At 34.9% G+C, this 22,000-nt stretch overlaps 2 protein-coding genes across 3 annotated transcripts in view; both read right to left on the bottom strand.

Moving 5' to 3' along the window:
• LOC127132365 (DNA polymerase zeta catalytic subunit) overlaps positions 1-12,965 on the bottom strand; it is a 30,356-nt gene extending 17,391 nt beyond the window's left edge. For both annotated transcript variants that reach the window (XM_051061307.1, XM_051061308.1), the window contains exons 1-15: positions 12,718-12,965; positions 12,478-12,560; positions 11,910-11,967; positions 11,527-11,576; positions 11,297-11,409; positions 11,095-11,137; positions 10,879-10,947; positions 10,209-10,322; positions 9,914-10,085; positions 9,725-9,816; positions 9,453-9,637; positions 9,222-9,369; positions 7,182-8,778; positions 1,301-1,522; positions 472-812 (exon numbers count right to left, since the gene is read on the bottom strand). In XM_051061307.1, the coding sequence (XP_050917264.1) occupies positions 472-812; positions 1,301-1,522; positions 7,182-8,778; positions 9,222-9,369; positions 9,453-9,637; positions 9,725-9,816; positions 9,914-10,085; positions 10,209-10,322; positions 10,879-10,947; positions 11,095-11,137; positions 11,297-11,409; positions 11,527-11,576; positions 11,910-11,967; positions 12,478-12,560; positions 12,718-12,829 (3,399 nt within the window). In that variant the 5' untranslated portion in view covers positions 12,830-12,965. The remainder of the gene's footprint in view (positions 1-471; positions 813-1,300; positions 1,523-7,181; positions 8,779-9,221; positions 9,370-9,452; positions 9,638-9,724; positions 9,817-9,913; positions 10,086-10,208; positions 10,323-10,878; positions 10,948-11,094; positions 11,138-11,296; positions 11,410-11,526; positions 11,577-11,909; positions 11,968-12,477; positions 12,561-12,717) is intronic.
• A 749-nt stretch (positions 12,966-13,714) lies between these two features.
• LOC127132364 (probable linoleate 9S-lipoxygenase 5) lies at positions 13,715-17,967 on the bottom strand. Its single transcript, XM_051061306.1, has 8 exons — positions 17,666-17,967; positions 16,802-17,097; positions 16,461-16,704; positions 16,032-16,370; positions 15,572-15,765; positions 15,184-15,488; positions 14,841-15,104; positions 13,715-14,763 (listed from the first exon to the last, which is right to left on the bottom strand). Exons 1-8 carry the CDS (start codon positions 17,856-17,858, stop codon positions 14,010-14,012), a joined length of 2,589 nt encoding a protein of 862 aa, XP_050917263.1. The 5' UTR covers positions 17,859-17,967; the 3' UTR covers positions 13,715-14,009.
• Between the last annotated feature and the right edge of the window lie 4,033 nt (positions 17,968-22,000).

The raw sequence follows: 22,000 nt of genomic DNA, 5'->3' as shown, positions 1-22,000 counted from the left end.
GTGATAGGTATCTTGGGGTTTCAATTAATTATCATTAAAAAATAATGTATAAGAATTTGGAAGTGGAGAACTATAACTACAGAAAACTGATTTTAATTAAATATCACCACAAAGCATCTAACAACAATATAAAAAGCTAATAACTAATATTATAGAAATCATTAACCAGAAAAGAAATCAACAATACAGTTTGCTATCGAGTTATCAACATCATTACTTTTGAAGCACAGCTGGTAATAGAGGCTGATGATTTGATGTTTTGTGTGTGCATGAGAGAGAAAGAGACTGTCAGTCACCCAATATTAAGAATCTAATTCTAAGAAAATGTGAGGAAAAAATAATTATATACCTAAAATAAGCTCCTCAAATCAGAATCAGAAATTCAAATCTCTGGCGTCAAAGAAATCCAGAAGCCAATGTCACATATTTTCTGTAAATTAAATTAAATCATGACAATACTATGCCCAATACCTCTATACTGACTAATGCCAATTGCTGTCCACGGCCAACACTTGCAGGGTCTTGAAATCCAATTTGGCTAAGAGGGGTAAAACTTGATTTCTCCTCCCGGCCTGATATCTGAGAAATATCTTGCGAGCCATCCAGGCATGCTTTTATTCTTTCTGTTTGTCCTTCACTAATGCATGGAAGCTTCTTTTCCGTGTCAGCATCTTGATACAGCTCATGCCTAAGAGGAGATCCAGAAGTGCATATAGACATGTCCTTATCCTCTCCGCCAGGTTCTTGGCACATTTGATCAGGAGTATGCATGAGAAGAGGTCCAGAAGTGCATTTAGGTACATCCTGATCCTCTGGATTTAAGCACGAGTATACCCAGGATAGAGAATATTAGTATAACCAGATTCAGGTATCACCTTGCCATAATCATAGACATGAAGGTATGTTTCTGTTAGTCTTGTTGTTACAGACTTTTAGTTCTATGAGGTATGCATCTTCATGTGTTATTATATTAAGTTATTTTGAACAGAAAACCTTGTAAAACAAGCTCACTTTAATTACCAAAATTCAGAGCAGAGTCTTAACAAGATATGAATACCATTCTTCATGTTTGGGTCTATCTCTTTCTGTTAATAATAATCAAAGTTTTGCTAAAACTTACCAATGAATCACTCGTATAGCAATTCAAATTTTCAAATCACTTTTCTAAAACTTAAAATACCTTTCCCTTCAGATATGAAGACTAGCTTTTTTTATTTCTTCAGTGAATTTACTTGAGTAAGTGAAATGGGTAAAAACAAATCATTGATCAGCTATGAAATGCATGTACATTAGTAAATACCTCTCTCATCACAAAATAGCCATCTCTGCACAGAACCGGCAGAAGGAGGCAAAATATTAGGCGTTAATAGGTATAGGTGAGAGCCATCATTTTGATAGTAAGTAGAAATGCTCTTTGTCCCAGAGGATCTGGGAGTTTTAATAGTAACACAGTTGTTCCTAGGTTCCATCTGTTTCTGGGAATTCCTTGCAGAAATAGGAAGAAAAACATCCACAGCATTCCCTTCAAGAAATTAACACAAGCTTATGAGAAGTTTCATCAAACATCCAGTAAGATCAGACCAGAGGATATGGACGAAGCATAACAAGCCAAAATTAACAATCAAGTCATATCCTACTAGATGGGGTCAATTACACAGGCATATAACATCAAGTCTGTTAAGGAATTTCACTATTCCACAAAATGCCTTACTTCCTGGATAAATCAAATAACCAGAATTCATTTGGATTATAACACATCTAAAAATGTGTATATGATGGAGATGAACATTCAAAAATATAAGTCTCTTGGGACCAATAGGACAGAGACAAGGAATAAAATAATAGCAGTTTGTAAAGTTCTGCTCGCCTGGGATTTTCAGTCAGATCTCTATCTCTTGACATTTATTATACCTGTTGATATTTGTAAATACATAGTGTTAGAATATTTGTATATAGAATAGTCCCACATCGACTATATCATGTAATTAGTTGTAATCTCTCTATATATAATAAAGTCTCCGTAGTGCTTTTAAAACACACGGTTTAACCTAAATGTCTCTTAGTCTCTCCTAATTCAATATGGTATCTAGAGCCTACTAAGAGACAACTTTTTGCCGTGCTTTACCCGGTTGACCCACTGTCTTCCGGTGATAATTTTTTTTCTTCTCAAATCGTGTCATCATTCCGGTTTGCCTCTAACTTCTCCGGTTTTGCTTCTAACTTCTCCGGTTTTGCCTCTAACTTCTCAAAATTCTCAGGTAAAACCACCCTACAACCCTGATTGTGTTTGTTTAAGCCATGGGAGATGTTGATGCCATCTCGTTTACTAAAGTTCCGCTTATCCCATGTGAAAAACTAACCGGATCAGCCAACTACAACGTATGGGCTCGTGCTGTCGATATGTGGTTTCATGGTCAGGGATATGAAGATCACCTAACCACAAAATTGGTTGATGTTGCCGACGCAAAACTCACTAAATGGAAGAAAACGGATGTCTCTCTCTGTACTGTGTTATGGTTTTCCATCGCACCCAACCTCCAAGCGCAGTATCAAGCCTTCTCCACTTGCAATGAGGTTTGGGAAAAGGCTAAGAAAGTCTTCTCCAACGACGTTCATTGTCTATACAGCGTCATCCTCAAACTCAACACACTGAAGTTGCAAAATATGGATATGCAAGCCTATCTGAGTAAGCTTGATGCCTTGAAAGCGAGTTTCGAAACTCTCATGCCTTATGCAAAAGATGCAACAGCTCATTCTGAACAACAAAGTAAATTTTTCATGGTCATGGCACTTAAGGGACTACCACCAGAACTCGAGTCCGTTCGTAATCAGATTTTATCAGGTACTATTGTTCCTAACTACGATGCAGTTAGTGAACAACTGTTGCGCTTGGCTACACCTCATGCATTTGGTCCGGTTTCCCCTCCATCTATTGTTGCTCCAACACCAGGTGACACTGCTGCCCTTGCATCTCTTGGCAACAATCAGAATCGCCTTCGAGGAGGGTCATCCAACTCCAAACCTCGTCCCAAGTGTGACCATTGTAACCGGCTTGGACATACTATCGACCGTTGCTGGAAGTTACATGGCAGACCTCCACGCCAGGTAAATGCAGCTCAAATTGATAATCCAGATACTATGCAAACTTTACCTTCTCTTCAGAGCCCTACGCCAAGCTACGAGGATTTTCTCAAGTGGTGTCAGAATAATCAGACCTCTGGTTCCACGGCTTCGGTTGCACACACTGGTAATTCATCTGTTTGCTTCTCTCAATCATCTCCTATTGGTCCTTGGGTCCTCGATTCTGGTGCGTCTGATCATGTTACCGGTAATAAAGGTCTTTTTTCTTCCCTCTCTACCTCTGGTTTCTTACCGGGTATAACTTCCGCAAATGGTTCTCAAACCCGATCCCAAGGGATTGGTACTGTTCAAATTTTACCGTCTCTCTCTGTGTCTTCTGTCCTATATGTACCTAATTGCCCATTTAATTTACTGTCAGTCAGTCGTTTAACTCGTTCTCTAAATTGTTCTATCACCTTTACTAATAGTAATGTTACTTTGCAGGATCGGAGTTCGGGACAGACGATTGGCGTCGGATGTGAGTCTCAGGGCCTCTACTACTTCTATATGTCATCAACCACATGCTCCACCACAGATTCTCCACTCATTATACATGCACAGTTAGGTCATCCAGATCTTCCCAAGCTACAAAAGTTGGTGCCTAGTCTATCTAAATTGTCCACTTTACATTGCGAGTCTTGTCAGTTAGGGAAACATACTCGTAGTCACTTTCCTGATCGAGTCAATAAACGGGCTGCGTCCCCTTTTGCTTTAGTTCACTCCGATGTTTGGGGTCCCTCGCGTACCGTGTCGACTTTTGAGTCTAGATATTTTGTAACTTTTATCGATGATTTTTCACGTTGCACATGGTTATTTTTAATGAAGAACAGATCTGAATTGTTTTCTATTTTTGAACAATTTTATCGAGAAATAAGAACCCAATTTGGTTTGTCTATTCGTACCTTAAGAAGTGACAATGCACGTGAATATTTATCCCAACAGTTTCAAACTTTTATGTCATCCAATGGTATTCTGCACCAAACATCTTGCCCTCATACACCCCAACAAAACGGGGTAGCCGAACGCAAAAATCGGCATCTTGTAGAAACCACTCGGACCCTACTAATCCATGGTAATGTTCCTCTCCGTTTTTGGGGGGATGCGGTGCTTACAGCATGTTACCTCATAAATCGCATGCCCTCATCTGTCCTTAATAATAAAATCTCTCATTCAATCCTGTTTCCAAATTTTCCTCTCCACCCAATTCCTCCTCGAGTATTCGGGTCAACGTGTTTTGTACACAATCTCTCCCCTGGTCTTGATAAACTAGCAGCTCGATCACTAAAGTGTGTCTTTCTTGGTTATCATCGTTCCCAAAAGGGTTATCGTTGTTATTCTCATACTCTACAACGATACCTCATATCGGCCGATGTTACCTTCTTCGAGTCTGTTCCATATTTCGGGTCCAACCCAATATCTCCGGAACCTCTTCAAGAAAGTACTTCCACACCTTTTCCGGCAGTTATTAATGTCCCGCCTACCATTATTCCCCACCAGTCTATGGCTCCTGACCCCCCTACGTCTCGACCACTTCAAACATATCAGCGTCGTCGTCCAACGTCTGTCGTCCCCGTCCCTGAGGTCATACCTGTCCCTGAGGTCATTGCAGACTCTCCTCCGACGCCTCCGCCATCACCGGATCCGATCCTGCAACCTGAGTCCGATCTTCCGATTGCCCTTCGAAAAGGTATACGTCAAACACGAAATCCGTCTCCACATTATATTGATTTATGTTATCATCGTCTTTCCCCTTTGCAGTATACTTGTTTGTCTTCTTTGTCTTCTGTTTCTATTCCTAAAACTCCAGGTGAAGCATTATCTCACCCTGAGTGGAGGCAAGCAATGATTGATGAAATGTGTGCTCTTCAAAGCAGTGGTACCTGGGAACTGGTTCCTCTACCCCCTAGGAAATCTTTAGTAGGTTGTCGTTGGCTTTATACAGTGAAGGTTGGTCCAGATGGTAAGATTGATCGATTTAAAGCTCGCTTGGTAGCCAAAGGATACACTCAGATTTTTGGATTGGATTATAGTGATACCTTCTCGCCTGTAGCCAAGATGGCATCTGTTAGACTTCTTCTAGCCATTGCAGCCATTCGGCATTGGCCTCTTCATCAACTTGACATCAAAAATGCCTTTTTACATGGTGATCTTGAAGAGGAAGTATATATGGAGCAACCACCTGGATTTGTTGCTCAGGGGGAGTCATTGAATATGGTGTGTAGGTTACACAGGTCTCTTTATGGTCTTAAGCAATCTCCGAGAGCTTGGTTCGGCAGATTCAGCACTGTAGTACAACAGTTTGGTATGGTCCGTAGTGAAGCTGACCATTCTGTTTTTTATCGTCACTCAGCCCAAGGGTGTATTTATCTTATTGTGTACGTAGATGATATTGTCATAACCGGTAGTGATCAGCAGGGTATACTCCAGTTAAAACAACATCTCTCGAATCAATTTCAGACAAAAGACCTTGGTAAATTCCGCTATTTCTTGGGTATTGAGGTAGCCCAATCTAAAGATGGTTTGGTGATTTCTCAGCGGAAATATGCTATGGATATTTTGGAAGAAACAGGTTTGTTGAATGCCAAACCAGCTGATACTCCTATGGATCCAAGTGTCAAACTACTACCCAATCAGGGGGAGCCTCTATCTGACTCAGGAAGGTATAGGAGATTGGTTGGAAAGTTGAATTATCTCACAGTCACACGTCCAGACATTTCTTTTGCGGTTAGTGTGGTAAGTCAATTCTTAAATTCCCCTTGTCAAGAACACATGGATGCTGTTATCCGGATTATGAGATACATCAAATGTGCTCCAGGAAAAGGTTTAGTGTATGAAGATAAAGGACATACTCAGATAAGTGGATACTCTGATGCTGATTGGGCAGGGTCACCCATTGATAGACGATCCACCTCTGGGTATTGTGTACTTGTTGGAGGAAACCTTATATCCTGGAAAAGTAAGAAACAAAACGTAGTTGCAAGATCAAGCGCCGAGGCAGAGTATAGGGCCATGGCAATGGCAACATGTGAACTTATTTGGTTAAAGCAGTTGCTCAAGGAACTTCAAATTGAAGAAGCAAGACCAATGACACTTATTTGTGATAATCAAGCTGCATTGCACATTGCTTCAAATCCAGTCTTCCATGAGAGGACCAAACATATTGAGATAGACTGTCATTTTGTTAGAGAGAAGATCGAGTCAGGTGACATCGTCACAAGCTTTGTCAATTCTAATGATCAATTGGCAAACGTGTTTACAAAATCTCTGAGAAGTCCCCGAACTAATTATATATGTAACAAGCTTGGTGCATTTGACTTATATGCTCAAGCTTGAGGGGGAGTGTTGATATTTGTAAATACATAGTGTTAGAATATTTGTATATAGAATAGTCCCACATCGACTATATCATGTAATTAGTTGTAATCTCTCTATATATAATAAAGTCTCCGTAGTGCTTTTAAAACACACGGTTTAACCTAAATGTCTCTTAGTCTCTCCTAATTCAATAATACCATTTCTACAGAAAATGTGGTTGCTTCTACATAGCCACTTTCATGCCAGACCCATGTGTTTTCCAGGAAAAGTAATGCCAAAGGCAGCCAGCCGGCAGTGAAAAGAAAAAATTTCTATCAAATTTTCTTCAAAAAGTTAAAATCAAATTATTAAGTACATAGTAATTCCAAATAAATCAGCACTGAATCTGAGAAAGGGATGTCTTTTATAAATGTTTCTTAAATGATTGGACCTCTGGACACCTCAACATAAAAGCATCATATTTGTTTCTTTCGAACTTTTGTTTACTGGCTATTCCTCAAAATGGCAAGTTTTGTATCCACAAAAAATATTAATAAAGGTTGACTGACAGCTAGTTAATACACAAGCTAGTACAAAAGAGGCTCTATTGTTTAAAAAAAACATGAGTGAATCATATATTTACTAAAATTTCTGTAACAAAAAACATATCCAAAACCCGTTCAAATTTGAATGTATATAACAAGCATAGAGACAAAGTTTCAAAAAGGAGGGGTGGAGAGTTGGGTTGAAGAGGGTATAGTTAAAACCTGGCATTTCATCATCCTCATCCAAATGTAAACTGGTATCAAAGAAGGTTGGCAAGGACAAATTACTTTCAAGATTCTTGTCAATCGAAGAGCTATTGCCTACGGTTATTTCAGTTAATTTCATGTGATTACTTTTCAGGTCATCAACAATGGGTTCTGAGCCAACAGTCTCCCACAGCAAATTTTTATCCAGCTTTTGATCATCAGCCTTTTCACTTAGCAATACTCTTGTGTCACTCACAGCACTTTTTCCCACGGCATGCTCATAAGACTTCATCTGATCATGCGGCACAAAACATATGCTACCACGAGAAATTTTATCCATGCAGTTACTTTTTCGCGGAACTTCATCATCAACTAATGCGTTCTGTCTACTACCTAAAGCAGTATAATCAGTTTGCTGACACCTCTCAGGAGCTCTGACTTTGTGATCAACATCAGTTCTCAACTGAGTGCCTAGAGAGGAATTAGGGGTATAAGCATCAGAAGCTACGTGGTTTGCATAAATTGTTTCATCCTTAGGGTTTTTCTCCCTCCAAGCCACAGATTTGTCCGTGGAATAAATAAAATGTGAAGTTTCAAGCAGGCCTTGCCCTTCATGCATTGGAGAAGAACTTTGATTTGTGGAGTTCAACAACACTATACTTGCGTCTAGACACTCCCTTTCATGTTGACCAAAACATTCATCTTTTGACATATTCAAAAAACCATCACTACCAGATGGAAGCGATTGTTTCCCACACACTAAATAATCAGGACCTCTCGCTTCATGATCAGAATTTTTCTGGAGTTCTGTTTCTACTTCATCAGTTTGCATTGCTTCCAATTCAATTTGTTTTGGCCAAAGGCATGTTTTTGGTCCCCCATGCCTGTCCAAAATAAGCTTCTTTGCATTTCCAGGTTCCTGGTCATCATGTTCAACTCGATAGGATCGCTTTCGTCTCATCAAGTCCCGTAACGAACAGTTAACCAAACTATGAACTTCTTTTGAATCTGAAGTGCCTTCGTCGACATTTCTTTTAATACAAGTACTACTTTTAACCTCATTTCTGATTAAGTGATCAGAGAGAGCAAAATCTTTGCTATCATTATTAACCTTCCCGGTCATGGAAAAAGGCAAAGATCCCCATTTTCTATTCCTTTTGTCTGCAGTAACTGTACTTGTGTCGGCATTCTGCAGTAAATTGTGCTCAGAAACTCTTTTGTATTCACTGTTTACCTCAACTGCATTAGAGATTCCAGCCAAACTAGCACGTGGACTTGGGAATTCATCATCATTAGAACCATCAACTTGGGGTATAATGATGTCTGGTGAAGCTTCAACAGGACCAATGTGATCAATGGAACGAGAAGGCTTTTTCTTTGGTTGCTCTAACTCAAACATATCATCAATTGAATCTAGAATATCCTGACACTCCTGCTGGGACTCATTCTCAAAAGCTATATTTGCTTTCTCCAGCATCTTATCAACTGTTGCAGCAGGAAGCAAGGGACTCAAGGCTGTTTCACAAGCAAGTTCGTCATCAGAGTTTATATCCTCTGCCGCTTGAGAAGTCGCAAGCCACTTAAGAAGATTTTGTGCTTCCATATCAGCATCCTAGAAAGCAGGAAACACAAAATTGGACCATAAAATTTCAATAGACCAAATCATGTAAAAGAATATCAAAGGTTGAATAGTGTCATGGTTAATCTAAATTCTAAACCCTTTGTCTCTATTTCTGGGATTAGTTTTTAGGAAAATGAGAATAGCTTTATATATAAGTGAGAGCGTTGTTTTCTATTTCGTTAACAGTTTCCTTTTTTTTTTTTTGAAATGGCTTAACAGGTTCTTATTTATCGATAAATTTATATTATTTTGAATAATTTGCGATATATATCATCCATGGATGTAGTTAACAAAAATAAAATATACATTAATTATTAATACCCTACTCTATTCCTGAAGAAGGTTATCAAGTTTAAAAAATGTTAAGAATTTTAACTAAAAAAGTATCTTATTCTTATTGTATATAGAAGAAAAGTACTGGAAAAAGCTATTGCCTTAATGTCCAACATTCCGATATTTCCAGCTGATTGCATTTCACCAATTTTCAACAACTTTGGACTTGTGTCAGTCCCTTCCTTAAGAAGTTTGGCATTTTTACACAGTGATGCTGGTGGCGATGCTGAGCCTATTATGTCTGTTTCTCTGCAACATTTCAAGGCTTGTTAGGCCTTCATATATAAAATAAGATATCGTAAATTTTCTATCAGCAATGGTTGTACATGAACCTGAGTTCCTTCTCTAAAGGAGTGCAAAATAAAGTGGTTTCAGCTTCACTGCACAATTGAATAAGTTTTTTCTCAGAATCAAGACCAGACGAGAGAAGTTTCATGACATCTTCTGGAAGTGGTTTACCAGGATCAGAAGGCATAGTATTAGTAGCCTCGTGAACCCCCGACCGTTTCCGCTGTTCCTGAAACATTACAGGACAAGTGGACAGCTAATTTCGAAAAACCCGAACATTGACAGCATAACATAGAAAAGTAGATTAATAGGTTACCTCCCATATTGGTACAAGTGACTGAACCATGTTTACATTTGATCTTGTTTGTGAGAGAGATGAAAACATTTTAAACTGCTGATTAAGAATATCTGCAGAACAGATATGCCGTTATCAGAAGAATAACAGTAGTAGATGACACCATTATTTGTATTTTGTGTGTCAGTATGGCCATAAGACTCGACGAACCATCTACAGAAGCATCTCCTTCAAGCTCGCAGATGCTTTGACGCTTAGGACAGTGAGCCTTATCACTTGACGAAGTACCAAATTCATTAGGGAGTGGCCACATCCAGTCGAATGAGATCATAGAAGACATCCACAGCTTTGACTCTAAACATGCTTCGGCACCTAGATCTGCCTAATGAAAAGATTATGATATCAAATATAGGGAACATAATATCAAACCGTACATAATGGCAGTCAAACTTAAAAAACGAAGTTAGGGAAATTTCAAACTCAGAAAACATGCAAGTCGACTCACCATTTTGTGCTGGCTATTGAAGTCTAATTTCTTGTGAATAGAATCCGGCATGGGATGGCGGAACCTCATCTTTGACAAGTGTAAATGACCCATGCCATACAAGTTGTAATCGACCTAACATAACAAAATAAAGTTTATCGACCGGCGGCACTAGGCAAAACTAAGCAAACATGTGGTAAAGAATTTTCTATTCAGGCAATAAGGCAATCAAATGAGAGAACACTGTTGGACAAACACAGTGCGTTTTCAAAAATAAAGAAGACAACAGCGACGGCACAAAATTTATTAAACATTACCGGGGAAAAATGACACACTATTATGTACAAAAAGTTTTATTAACAACAGGTGCACAGTAAAATGAGCACAAAATTATAAGGCAGTGGCAACTTAAATGTATCACAATTCATAAATAACATATCAGCCAAGCTCAAAGCAATATCTGGATTGTTCCAAGCCAAGCCCAATCATAGAAATAATAGGAAAAAGAAAACACCAAAGTTAAATTGAACAAATTTTGTGGCTGAATGCAGCCAGAGTAAATTCAGGGTGTCGATAATACCATGTGAAGAACAGTGACTGATTTAAACAGAAAATCTTTTCTATCATGCTTAGTTGCACATAAACTATAACAGGTTTCAGTTATACCAAACCATCATATGAAAGTGCATACCAGAAACTGAAGAATAAAGGGAATATGTGATTCGTGAGGCTGTAAACTTTTATCAAGAACAGCACCAGCCTGAAAAGAAAATATCATGGTGAAAACTTATTCTCTGTAACATAACATCAAATGAAGATGTACCAATTTCAAAATAGATTTTCTAATTATCAACAAAATTTGTAGTATTCAGAACAAAATGATGAGGAGTTACAACATGAGTACTACCAAGAGAAGATTTGCTGCACGAGAGATATCTTGAGGATAATATCTATAAGAACCAGTCAAGGCCTACCCTTTTTTGGTAAGACGTATTCCCATAATTTAAACATACTATCATCATAGGTTATACATAAAAGTGGCATGTGCAACTGTGCATGTAAAAACATATTGCAAAGAGAATAAAAAATTGTATAAAACATCTGGATACAGGTAAATCTTTACAAAAAACTCTTCAAATGAGCAATATCCATAAAATTTCCTTGCTCGTACAAGGCTGCATCCATGTACATGTTGTCTCGATGAACCAGCACTGCCTTTAAGCTGTAAAAGTTCAAGAATTGGCATTGCATCTTTAATATAAGAAAGTTTATCTATTTATGCATAAAGACAATTATAAAATAGAGGGCGCAAAACCCTTTCTAACTCATCAAAAAATACCTTCAAAGCTTTCTCGAGAGAATCAGCTACAATATAGGTGTATGCATCACCTGTACGACATCCAGGAAAAAATATTCTTAGCAATGAGTAATTAAACCAAAATTTGACATATATTTCGAGCGTAGATACAGAACACTGAACCAAACTTAAATCAATCAAAAACATCATGAATATGATAAAAATGGGTCTGAACAGTAATGCAGCAAATAGATGAACAGATTCGTTAGAAAAAACATTGACAATGACATATGACTTGACAATGAAGTAACTCGTCAGAATCGTTAGAATTTAGAAAAATCAAATCAAGCAAATTCAAATAAAAAGATTTAAACAAATACTTGATACATGAAAAGCGGGGACCATGGCATATGACTTGTTGTTACCTTCTCGATCTAGTTGAAGCGGTATATCTGAACACGGCACATATAAATAAGGTAAAGCCTACAAAGAATAACACAGATGAACAGATTAAATATAATCTTAACACAACTTGAAAGATAATAAAATAATAACAATTTTGTATCATTCAAAAAGCTTAAACTCTCTTATTTCATTTATTACCAATGTTCTAAACAATGATGAACATCAAGGTTTTTGATGTATATGCTACTGCATCGAGACTACAACTTTCTAGAATAAACTTAGATGCGGTAATGACAACAATTTACTAAGATTTAAGTAAACAGAAAGCATAATTGAAGGTGTTAAATAATAGTCGCGTCGCATAAAGGCTTTCGCGATTTCGGACGGACCAGTGTTGTGACACTAATTGCAGTCGTCCCGGTGTGAATTAATCATAAACTTTTTCTTTATCATAGAAACTGTGAATAATAATAGTATCAGTATCCGTCTTGTCATGGCCGTTTTAGCATACTGTTTTTTAAAACCTTATACTTAACTATCCACTCCAATTAGTTTAAATGAGAAACAAAATTTGAAATGGAAATTTACTCCATGTATGTGCAAGCAAGTTTTCTGGCCAGCAGGAGTAGAACCATACACTCTTATCACAGGAACTTCGTTCACTTTTCCACCTGATTATTTTTAGCAAAACAAAGAAAATACCAAACGAGAAAGAAGAAGAAAAATCAGCGAACGGTGAATCGGAATACTGCAAAACGCGGAATGAAGCATATAAATAGGTGTCGTTTTGTTCTTCTAAGAGTTTGATTGGTTAGGGTTTGGTTATACCTTGGAAGGTGCTGTAAGAGATATCAATGGCGGAGATTGGCGGTGCCATGTAATGGTCTATGGAGACGATCCGGACGGTGAAAACCTCTGAATTGGACTGTGAATCTGACATATTTTGCTCCGGTACGAATCACGGTGAAGGCGGTGATGGAATTGAAAATGGTGGAAGTTTTGGCGCTAGGTAGTTAGAGCTTTTAATTACAAAAGCTTCTCAAATACGCTTTCGAGTCTGTTCTAAGTTCTAAAAATTTCTAAGAACTTTTTTTAAATATAAGTTTTGAATTTCTTTATTTCGGAACTATTTTAAAGAAGAGATTAAAGTTTTTTCTCTGAATTTCTTGCAAATTTTGGATTAAATATATTTTTATTGAATTTTTAAAAAATTAGATAAAACAAGTTTTGTATATTAAATTTTTAATTATAAAGAAAATCTGATAATAGATGGTTTAGCAATATGAAAATATAATTTAACTTAATTCGATTTTATAAAATTAATTTATAGTAGTTCATAAATAAATATTCAAATTATATATTTGTTAACTTATTCAAATAAAAAATTAATTTATCATATATTATTATAATTTTTTTAAAATTAAAAATATATCAGTAAATTTTTTTTTAATATTCAATCCAGAATTTTAGAAACACTATTTTTTCAATAATCTTTTATATTTATTTATATGTTTCCAATAGTATAAACTATCATTTAATTTTAAAATATTACTCACTTTTCAATTTAATTCAAATATATAAAAACGATACTACTAAAATTATTAAAAATTAATATGAGGAATTTTATATATTTTAAAAACTAAAATGAAGTATTTTAAATATTTTAAGAAAATCTCCATAAAATAGCTAATATAGTTCTATAAAAAAGTGATTTTTTTCCTACAGATTGAAGAAACATTTTATACAATGACAAAGTGAATTGCATCGCTTTTGTAAGATCAAATTTTAGGGAAAACACATTAAGATTATAAATTAAGATAAAAAATATATATACATCACTAAATTTATTTAATTATAAATTTTTAAATACCAAATTTATAAATTGACTACAAGTACAAATTTATAAATTTAAAACTTGACATTAATATCAATCTGAAATTAAATTTTCTGTCATATATTCGAAGGATTAATGACTGTTCAATCATGATCTGAAAATTTAGAAAAATACAAATTTTAATTTTATCATTCATAATTTATTTCATAATGATCTGATCTTGATCTTGATTGAACGGTCATTAATAATAATTCATATAATTAATGCAAACTATAGATCCAAATAATCATATGGAGACACTATTGGGAATCCCTTTGCCACTTAATCCATTTTCACCAGTAGGATAAAGCAAAGTGTATGGAACTTTAACTTCTCCAACTCTATTTTTCAAACTAACATCACCATTCATAGCTACAATTCTCTCTTCAATTTCCTTCAACTTCTTTCCAAATTTCTCAAATGCTTCCAATGCCTCTGCATCATTTGTCCAATTCTCAGCATCTCTTTGTCCAAGATACACCTCATCAGAAGAATGTGTAGACAATATTTCTATAAGCGAAATGCCAACGAGTGTCTGCAATTCCGCTGTGATTGTTTTCAAGAAGGCCTTATCAGGATTCGCCACGAGTTCGTCATAATCTCCGGTTCCTTTCACAGGCATGAATTTTCGACTTATCGTTGGACGGTTTGGTAAGTAACCTGCATAAGGATACTGTCCGAAGTTTACAGCCGCGTGTAGCGCGGAAGCAATCCATATAATGATTGTGCAAGTGTCAATCAACTCTTTAACTGTTTGCATCTTCGGCCACCACGCCTCGTCTTTCTTGTCGCCGTGGCCTTTTTCGACTAATTCCTTCCACCAAGATTGTAGTTCTACATCTTTTTTCACTGTTTCATCGGTCTTGTAGTAGAAGGAACAATAGTCTTGAACCCATGTGCTGATGGCAAACCAAATCTCTAGCCCGTCGACCGCGTAAGGGTAATCGTTGATCAATAATCGAAGACCGTGCGGTGACGTTGAATCTTCAACAGCCATTCCTCTGAAAGAATCAACAAGGTTTGAGCTCATTGCCATAAAAAAATAGTGTGAAGTTTACAAATAGTATGATTTGTTTACCTTTTGATAAGATCTACCGGTAGTGCTTGTTCGGGGAAAGTCCAATCTTTATAAACCGCGGATGACATCTCCATCGAATACTTGGCTGGAAAAACTGTGGCCTCTAGAATGCCACCTGCATTGATGAGGATTTGTCGTGCGAGTGCATTTATATTCATTGTGTCGCGGAAGTGAGGGTGCAATAGTTTATGAATCGGGTGAAGCACGCTAAGTTGCCTGTTTGCAGATATAACGAATGGCTCAATCGCCGCATGAGTATGCAACCTGTTATATACGGGGAAAATTAGTAACAAGTTAAGTCTCCGCGCGAGAGTAGTTCTGTCAAAAAAAAAAGTACTTATACCAGTGGCTGATAAGTTGGTGATAGCCGGAGTCGTTTACAGCTACATAAGCTTTAGCCAACTGCCAGACGGAATTTCCAACGCCATTTTCTGCAGGAATGTAGACTTCACTAGTCGCGCCCAGTTGATCGTCTTCGGGATGTGGCAAACTCAGTTCGATGGCCAATGGCTTCAAAGTTCCGTTGTTTTGCAAGAATAGGATCGTCCTGCTAGCGTAAGTCTTCGTAGAAGTTGAGTTTATTCTTCTCAAGTATGGCATTAGCGCGTCGTGGTGATCCAATATAAACAGCTTCTTTTGCGCAATTGCCTGTGAATATAATGGATCATACCATTAGATTAAAAAATGAATTGAGTTTAACTGCAAAATATCGTACCAAGCTTGAAAATTACCTCGTCAATTGTGAGTCCATCCAGGTTGTTCTCAATGTGTTCTTTCTTTATTGTACTAGATTGATCGCCGTAGATTTTAGGATCGAGATTCGATGTTGGTGGGAATTTCTGCAGGGAACAGATTATGACAGGATTAACACCAGCCAGCATTTCTCTAGCGAATTCCTCATCGGTTCTCCATGCAGATTTATCCTCTGCTCCAAATCATTAATAGTTCCATTACAATACAATAACGGTTTACAAAATGCAAGACTTTTATTGATTACAGTACATAAGGATCTTATATATGTAGCACCGTCACTTCAGAATGAACGTATGTCTATCTGGTGTCAGACACTAACACATGTAGTTACATTTATACATTTCTAACTTGTTAAATAAATTATCAACGTTATATTAGATTTGGTGTCTGTGTCAGAACTTCATAGGTGAAGAAGATACACACGTGATAAAAAAATACCTTTAATCACTTGAGGAACGGGATATTTGAGCAATCTTTCACCGTCCGTTCGAAGAATTTCCTTGAGCATCTCCGCAGGGATTTTATCTCTAATCCCCTTAAGAACACCCTCGGGTACCTTAATTCCACCCTCATAGAGTTTAAGTACATCTTCAAAGGTATCAAACTCATTAGGAGTATTGTCAAATAGAGATTCGAGTTCGGGTTGGATAACTTGAGCAATAGCTTTCAATGCATAAGCCAGAAAGTCTGCCAATTTGATATGACCGAATCTTTCATCTCTCGGAACATAGATGTCTAAGCTCATCGCAAGCTTCAATCGACTCTCACTATTAGCATCTGAAAACACCATCATCAAAAATGTCTTTCAATCACATCTTACTGAACTATAACAAAACGTGATTGAACGCAAGTCCAAAAGAAACGAACCTGACTTGGCGGGCGGTCTACTAGTCCTTCCCCTCCGAGGGTAAGGATATTCGCTAGACCCTCCAAGAACCGGTCGAACATAGTCTGAACCTTTATCAGGATCAGCCAAATCATTGTAGTATGCATAATCATAAACTCTATCCCATTCTTCCAGTTGCACATTACTTCCATTCCCTCTTAAAGTCTCTAGTTCCTCTTCTCTATACTTAACAAGTCCCTTCGGCGTTTCACTTAGAAGATACGTCTGCAACACATCAACAACATTCGCACAATCAATATTGAACATATCAATACTCAACAAGCAAATAGAAATATTAATTACAGTATTAATTTACAGTTACCTTGTTCGCGAAGAAAACGCGATACTTTTCGTATTTTCGTGTAGGGTATACCCAAGAGTTGCAGATGAAATGAATAACACCTTGGCCTGGAAAATTTTCTAGTGTCAAGCTTTTTAAGTAGAATTCACTATGATGATTATTCTTGATTAGAAATGCTCCTGGAGTTCCGATATCATCGACATCGTCCGAATCGAATGTAACTTTGAATGTCGATTCGCCTGCTGTCAATGATGTGTTTGTGGTAATCCAGTCCTCCAAATATGCATGCTTCCCAAGTTTTCCTCTCATGCCATTGCCTTCAAAATTCATGATTTTTCAGCATAATATATTTACATTACAGTAAATATTTTTGAATATAAGTAAATAAATGTTGAATAAAAAAATTCAAAACTTTAGATTAAAAAAAGTACTAATTCATATAAGAAAAATTAATGAATACTACTGAAGAAGAAGGTACTCAGATATTTTATTAGTTTGTCCTATGCATTTATTACTTGCAAGCAATGCCTCAGAATTTTCACATGCTGTGTTTATTTTTTTGAGCTACTCTATAATTTGGAATATGAAAATTTTGTAAAGTAATCTTACTTGTTCATGTTTAATTTCATGGTATTTAAAATTATTTTTACATTTTATTTAAATAATTTTTATTAGTTTTTTTTTGCATGACTAGAATTATCTCTTCTCCAACAAAAAAGAGTGTGAGAGAGAATCAAAAGAAAGAACAAATCTATTGGAGAGGATTTAACTCACTTTTTGCATATTAATTAACCATGAATTAGTCACTAATCATTTTTACCACAATACTAATAAACAACATAAAAAAAAATAAAGATTAATAACTATGAGGATGAGAATACTAACCATGATCAAGTTTAACATCACTTACAAGTCGAAGAGAAACCTTCTTCCCCAAAAGTTCATGAATATTATCAATGATAGAAGCACTTAAATCATCAAAATCCAACACATTTTTCTTCATCAAAACCACTTTTCCTCTCACCATGTTCTTGTTCTCATCATGGCCACTCAGAACATCCATAATCTTATCAAACATCTTTTCTTCTTTTTCAGAAGCACAACAATAAGCACTTTTTTCTCAAGAGTTTTACTCTAACAAAGAATATAAAGAAATTCAAAATATAGTTACTATATATGAAATGTATGAAATGTGAAGGAAGTTGAGTATTTATAGAAGAAAAGAAAAATAGATTGACTTATAATTTTACCAATTAAAATAATCTACTTACACGTATAGGAAACTTGCACATGTCAATTGGACACATATGTGTAATTAATGATTGTAAAAAGACATATCTCCTATATATATTTTGATTGATTTTGATTTTTGATTTTTTTTAGTCATAAATATTGCTTCAAGACTAAGATTGCGGTGAATCTAATATTCCATGTTCACATTTATTATTTATTAATATTTACAACCAAAAAATAGAATTAAATTACGGTAGAGTAAGTTTTTTTATAAATATATCTAATAAAATTTCACTGCATAGATATTTATGTAGATTTTAAAGGAAAGTTATTTAATCAAATCTTCTTTAAATTTCACTGCATAGATATTTTGTAAGTTTTTTACTTTTTTTCCTCGTGTAACATTATCAGAAATCTCATTGTGTGGATACTTTTTGTACACGTATATTTCTACTATTTAAGAACTAATGATACATATCATCATAATAGTAGAAGAATATGATTAGAATTTAGAGACATTATTAGTATAAGATAAGAGTTGGATAAAGAGTTTGTCATATCTCATGATTGATATAGTTGCATTATTTTATATATTTATAGATAAATCAAATGATAAGTAAATATGATAAAATTGTTATTTGTTATTTGAGTTAGATTTCCATTTTTTAATAGTGACTTGACAACTGGCGCCCTTATGGAAAACTTCACATTAACTTTTTTGTTTTGTTTGGATATTGAATTTTAAAAGGTAAAACATGCAATTTTATTTTTAAAAGGGATTGAACTCGTAATCTTTGAAAACTTTGTTAATCTAAAGATCACGGGTTCAACACCTTGTTATGACCAAAAAATTTGCTGGAAAAAAATAAAAATCGGTCATATGTGCGCCGTTTGTCAAATCACTATTTTTTAACGAAAATCTAATCCATATTTTTAATAATAATTATTTTATATTTTATACATGTTATATTTCAATAGTATTTTTATCTTTTAATAATATGTAATAAAAAGTATTATTTATATAATATTAGATAAATCTAGTACCTATTAAAAATAATCTAAGACATGATTTTTAGTAATATTTTCATAGTAAAAAAATATTTTATAAAAATTATTTAAAAAATTTATTTAAAATATTAAAATTCATATTTGGTCCATATTATAGACTTTTTCTAAAACATTTATAATTTTTATTTAATTTAAATACACTCTTTTATCACTTTTTAAAAAATTTAATGTTTTATTATTATTTTTATTTTATTTTTTCATTTTTTGTTTAACAATTTATGAATTTTTTTAATTCTTAATTAATTGACAATTTAATTTAAGAGATTAATTACTATGCACTGTCAGTGTAAAAATATTTACACTGTCGATTCATCACCATCACCCGTTTGTATTACTTTATAAGTTTTTAAAATAAAAGTCAAACTTATTTTAATATCCAACGGATAGGATTAACTGACAGTGTAAAATCTTTTTACACCGTCCGTGTATATCAATTAAATCCTTAATTTAATAGATGTGTGACATCACTTTGACGTTACTTAAATTAACTTTGTCATATTTATAATTAAAATTAAAAATTAATTTTATGATATTATATAATCATAATATGAATTGTTACATTTAAAAAAAATCAAAAATATTTATTTAAAAAAATCATTTTTTAAATCATATATAATTTATTTTTTTAGAAATTAATTACATTCAATTCAACCCCATTGTTGGGAAGTGTCTTTGTTAGCGTTAGCCGCTGCTACATATTTAGTACCGTCCGTTCAATCGCCCATCTCTACAAATAAATCGGCCATTGAAGTTTTGCCCTAAATTCAGTCGCCCATCTCTGCAACCATATTGCAGTTGATTATAGTACCATGACAGTTACTCTTAATAACCAATGTGATGTCCCTATGGTGGCCTATGTCACTCTATGCCAATCTACTTTCCAACGCCACCCTTGTTTTACTAAAATATATATGTATGTATATTTATATTTTTGTTAATTAGGGATATAAATATTAGTTTAATTATGTATATGATAACATTATATGTGTAGCCTTTATCAAGTTCAAATAAAATAAAATTTTGTGGAATCTCTATAACATAGAATAATTATATAATAATGTGAATGTTAGATTTTGTGGCTCGAGTACAATATAAAAAAAGCAAGGATTGATGCATGATCGTTTCGATGTAGTGAAAAATAACCAAAAGTTCTCACATTTTTATGAACGAGTTGTGGATCTATGTGCTTGCATGTAATAAATATCAGCATCTAGAGTTTTGATGACGACAACGCATGACAATATTCCGATGATAATCAAAGCATCTTATAAGAGAACTCGAGATAAAGTACTTATACAATCAAATACTATCTAGCAAAATCTTGAAGTTACTCTGATGAAAGGTGTGAAAGCTGACCAGGTCATGTTTGTTGGTCCGTCTGAGTGAACCGAGTAGTGTAAAAGTAAGGTAGTAGTTTAAGAGTACTAAGGCAAATCACACGCATACTTAAAACCTATTTTTTAATCTATCAAATATCTTTAAAATATTTTCAAACCTGAGGCAAGTGATTAAGATAATGTCAGCATTCTTTTTGAAGTATTTTTAAACTAACCAATCGATTGGAACCTTAAAACAATCGATTGGAAGTTATTTTTGAACTAGCCAATTGTTTGGAAGAATTTTTGAACTAACTAATCGATTAGACCTTAATCTAATTTATCAGAAGAGGCTCAAACGATTAACCAATCGATTAGGATAGTGTCTTAATGACCGGTAATAACTCCATATCCAAACTTTCCATGTTGGATTTGCTAATTGATTAAAAATGAGTTGTCTAATCTATTAGAGCTTTATTCTAATCGATTAGAACATTATTTGGCTCATGGATCATTTCATTTTTCAAATTTTCCTTCTCCTATATAAAGGAGGATCGCCTCCTCTTCGTTTCTCACCAATTCTCGAAGTTTTATATTTTCTTTGAAATTTATCTCTCTATTTTTCTCCCTCTCTGTAGAAACATTTTTATTTGCTTACCTTAGTGCTTTTGAGTGAACACTAATTACGAGGAAGAAATTGTTTGAGTGAAGTTCCTTTGTTATTACTTTCAAGAGTGTGATACCCTTGAAGAATGAAGTTTGGCTCTTGAGATTAACCAGTCTTAAAATCTATGTTTCGTTCTTGAGATTAGCCTGAAAAATCTATATTTTGATTGTTATTTTAGATTGGGGTAAAAGATTATTGTTTGATCGGGGATAAGCTATTGTAAAGATCAACTTGTATCAAAAAAATTGTGGGCATAATCTCTAAAAGCTCAAAGATTTATTCAAAATCTCAAGAAGACCTCCCTGGTGCAATCTTTTTAACCCTGTCATTTTACTTTTCTAAAATTTACTTTCATTCTTTAATTTCCTATTGCAATTACCCACATAGACTTATTAATATTATCTTAAACGAGAAAATATTAAAATTAATCACGAATTTTGAATACCACAATTACCCCCCCCCCCCTTATCCACACCTTATGCTTGAATTCACTTGTCCAACACAGGTGTGGATAAAGAAGTTAGTTCATGGGAATAGAATTTATTTGGAACATGGAATATATATGCCCATTTATTAGAAAATCTATGAAAATAGTGGACGATATGGTCAGAAAGAATATTATTTTCACGTACCAACAAGAAAGTAAGTGGACGGGTAAAAAGGCAAAAAAAAAATAGCCAACTCGGGTTTTAAGCTTTGGTACACCATCAAAGTTATATCAAGAAATGGGGTGGGTATTGTCCTAGACAATGAGTGAAATAAAGATATTATGGATATGAAAAGAGTATGATATCAGATCATATCCTTGAATTATGTAGTGGGACAAGGCACATTAATTGTTATTAGTGCTCACACGCCTCAAGTTGGGTTAGAATGACACCTTAAAGTAAAATTTAAGGAGGATTTTGAAGGCTTATTTAAAGATATGCGTAAGAA

Source organism: Lathyrus oleraceus, chromosome 3 (genome assembly GCF_024323335.1).
Source record: "Lathyrus oleraceus cultivar Zhongwan6 chromosome 3, CAAS_Psat_ZW6_1.0, whole genome shotgun sequence".
Lineage (NCBI taxonomy): Eukaryota > Viridiplantae > Streptophyta > Magnoliopsida > Fabales > Fabaceae > Lathyrus > Lathyrus oleraceus.
The sequence above is the reverse complement of the archived record's forward strand: the minus strand, read 5'-3'. Positions and strand labels throughout refer to the sequence as shown.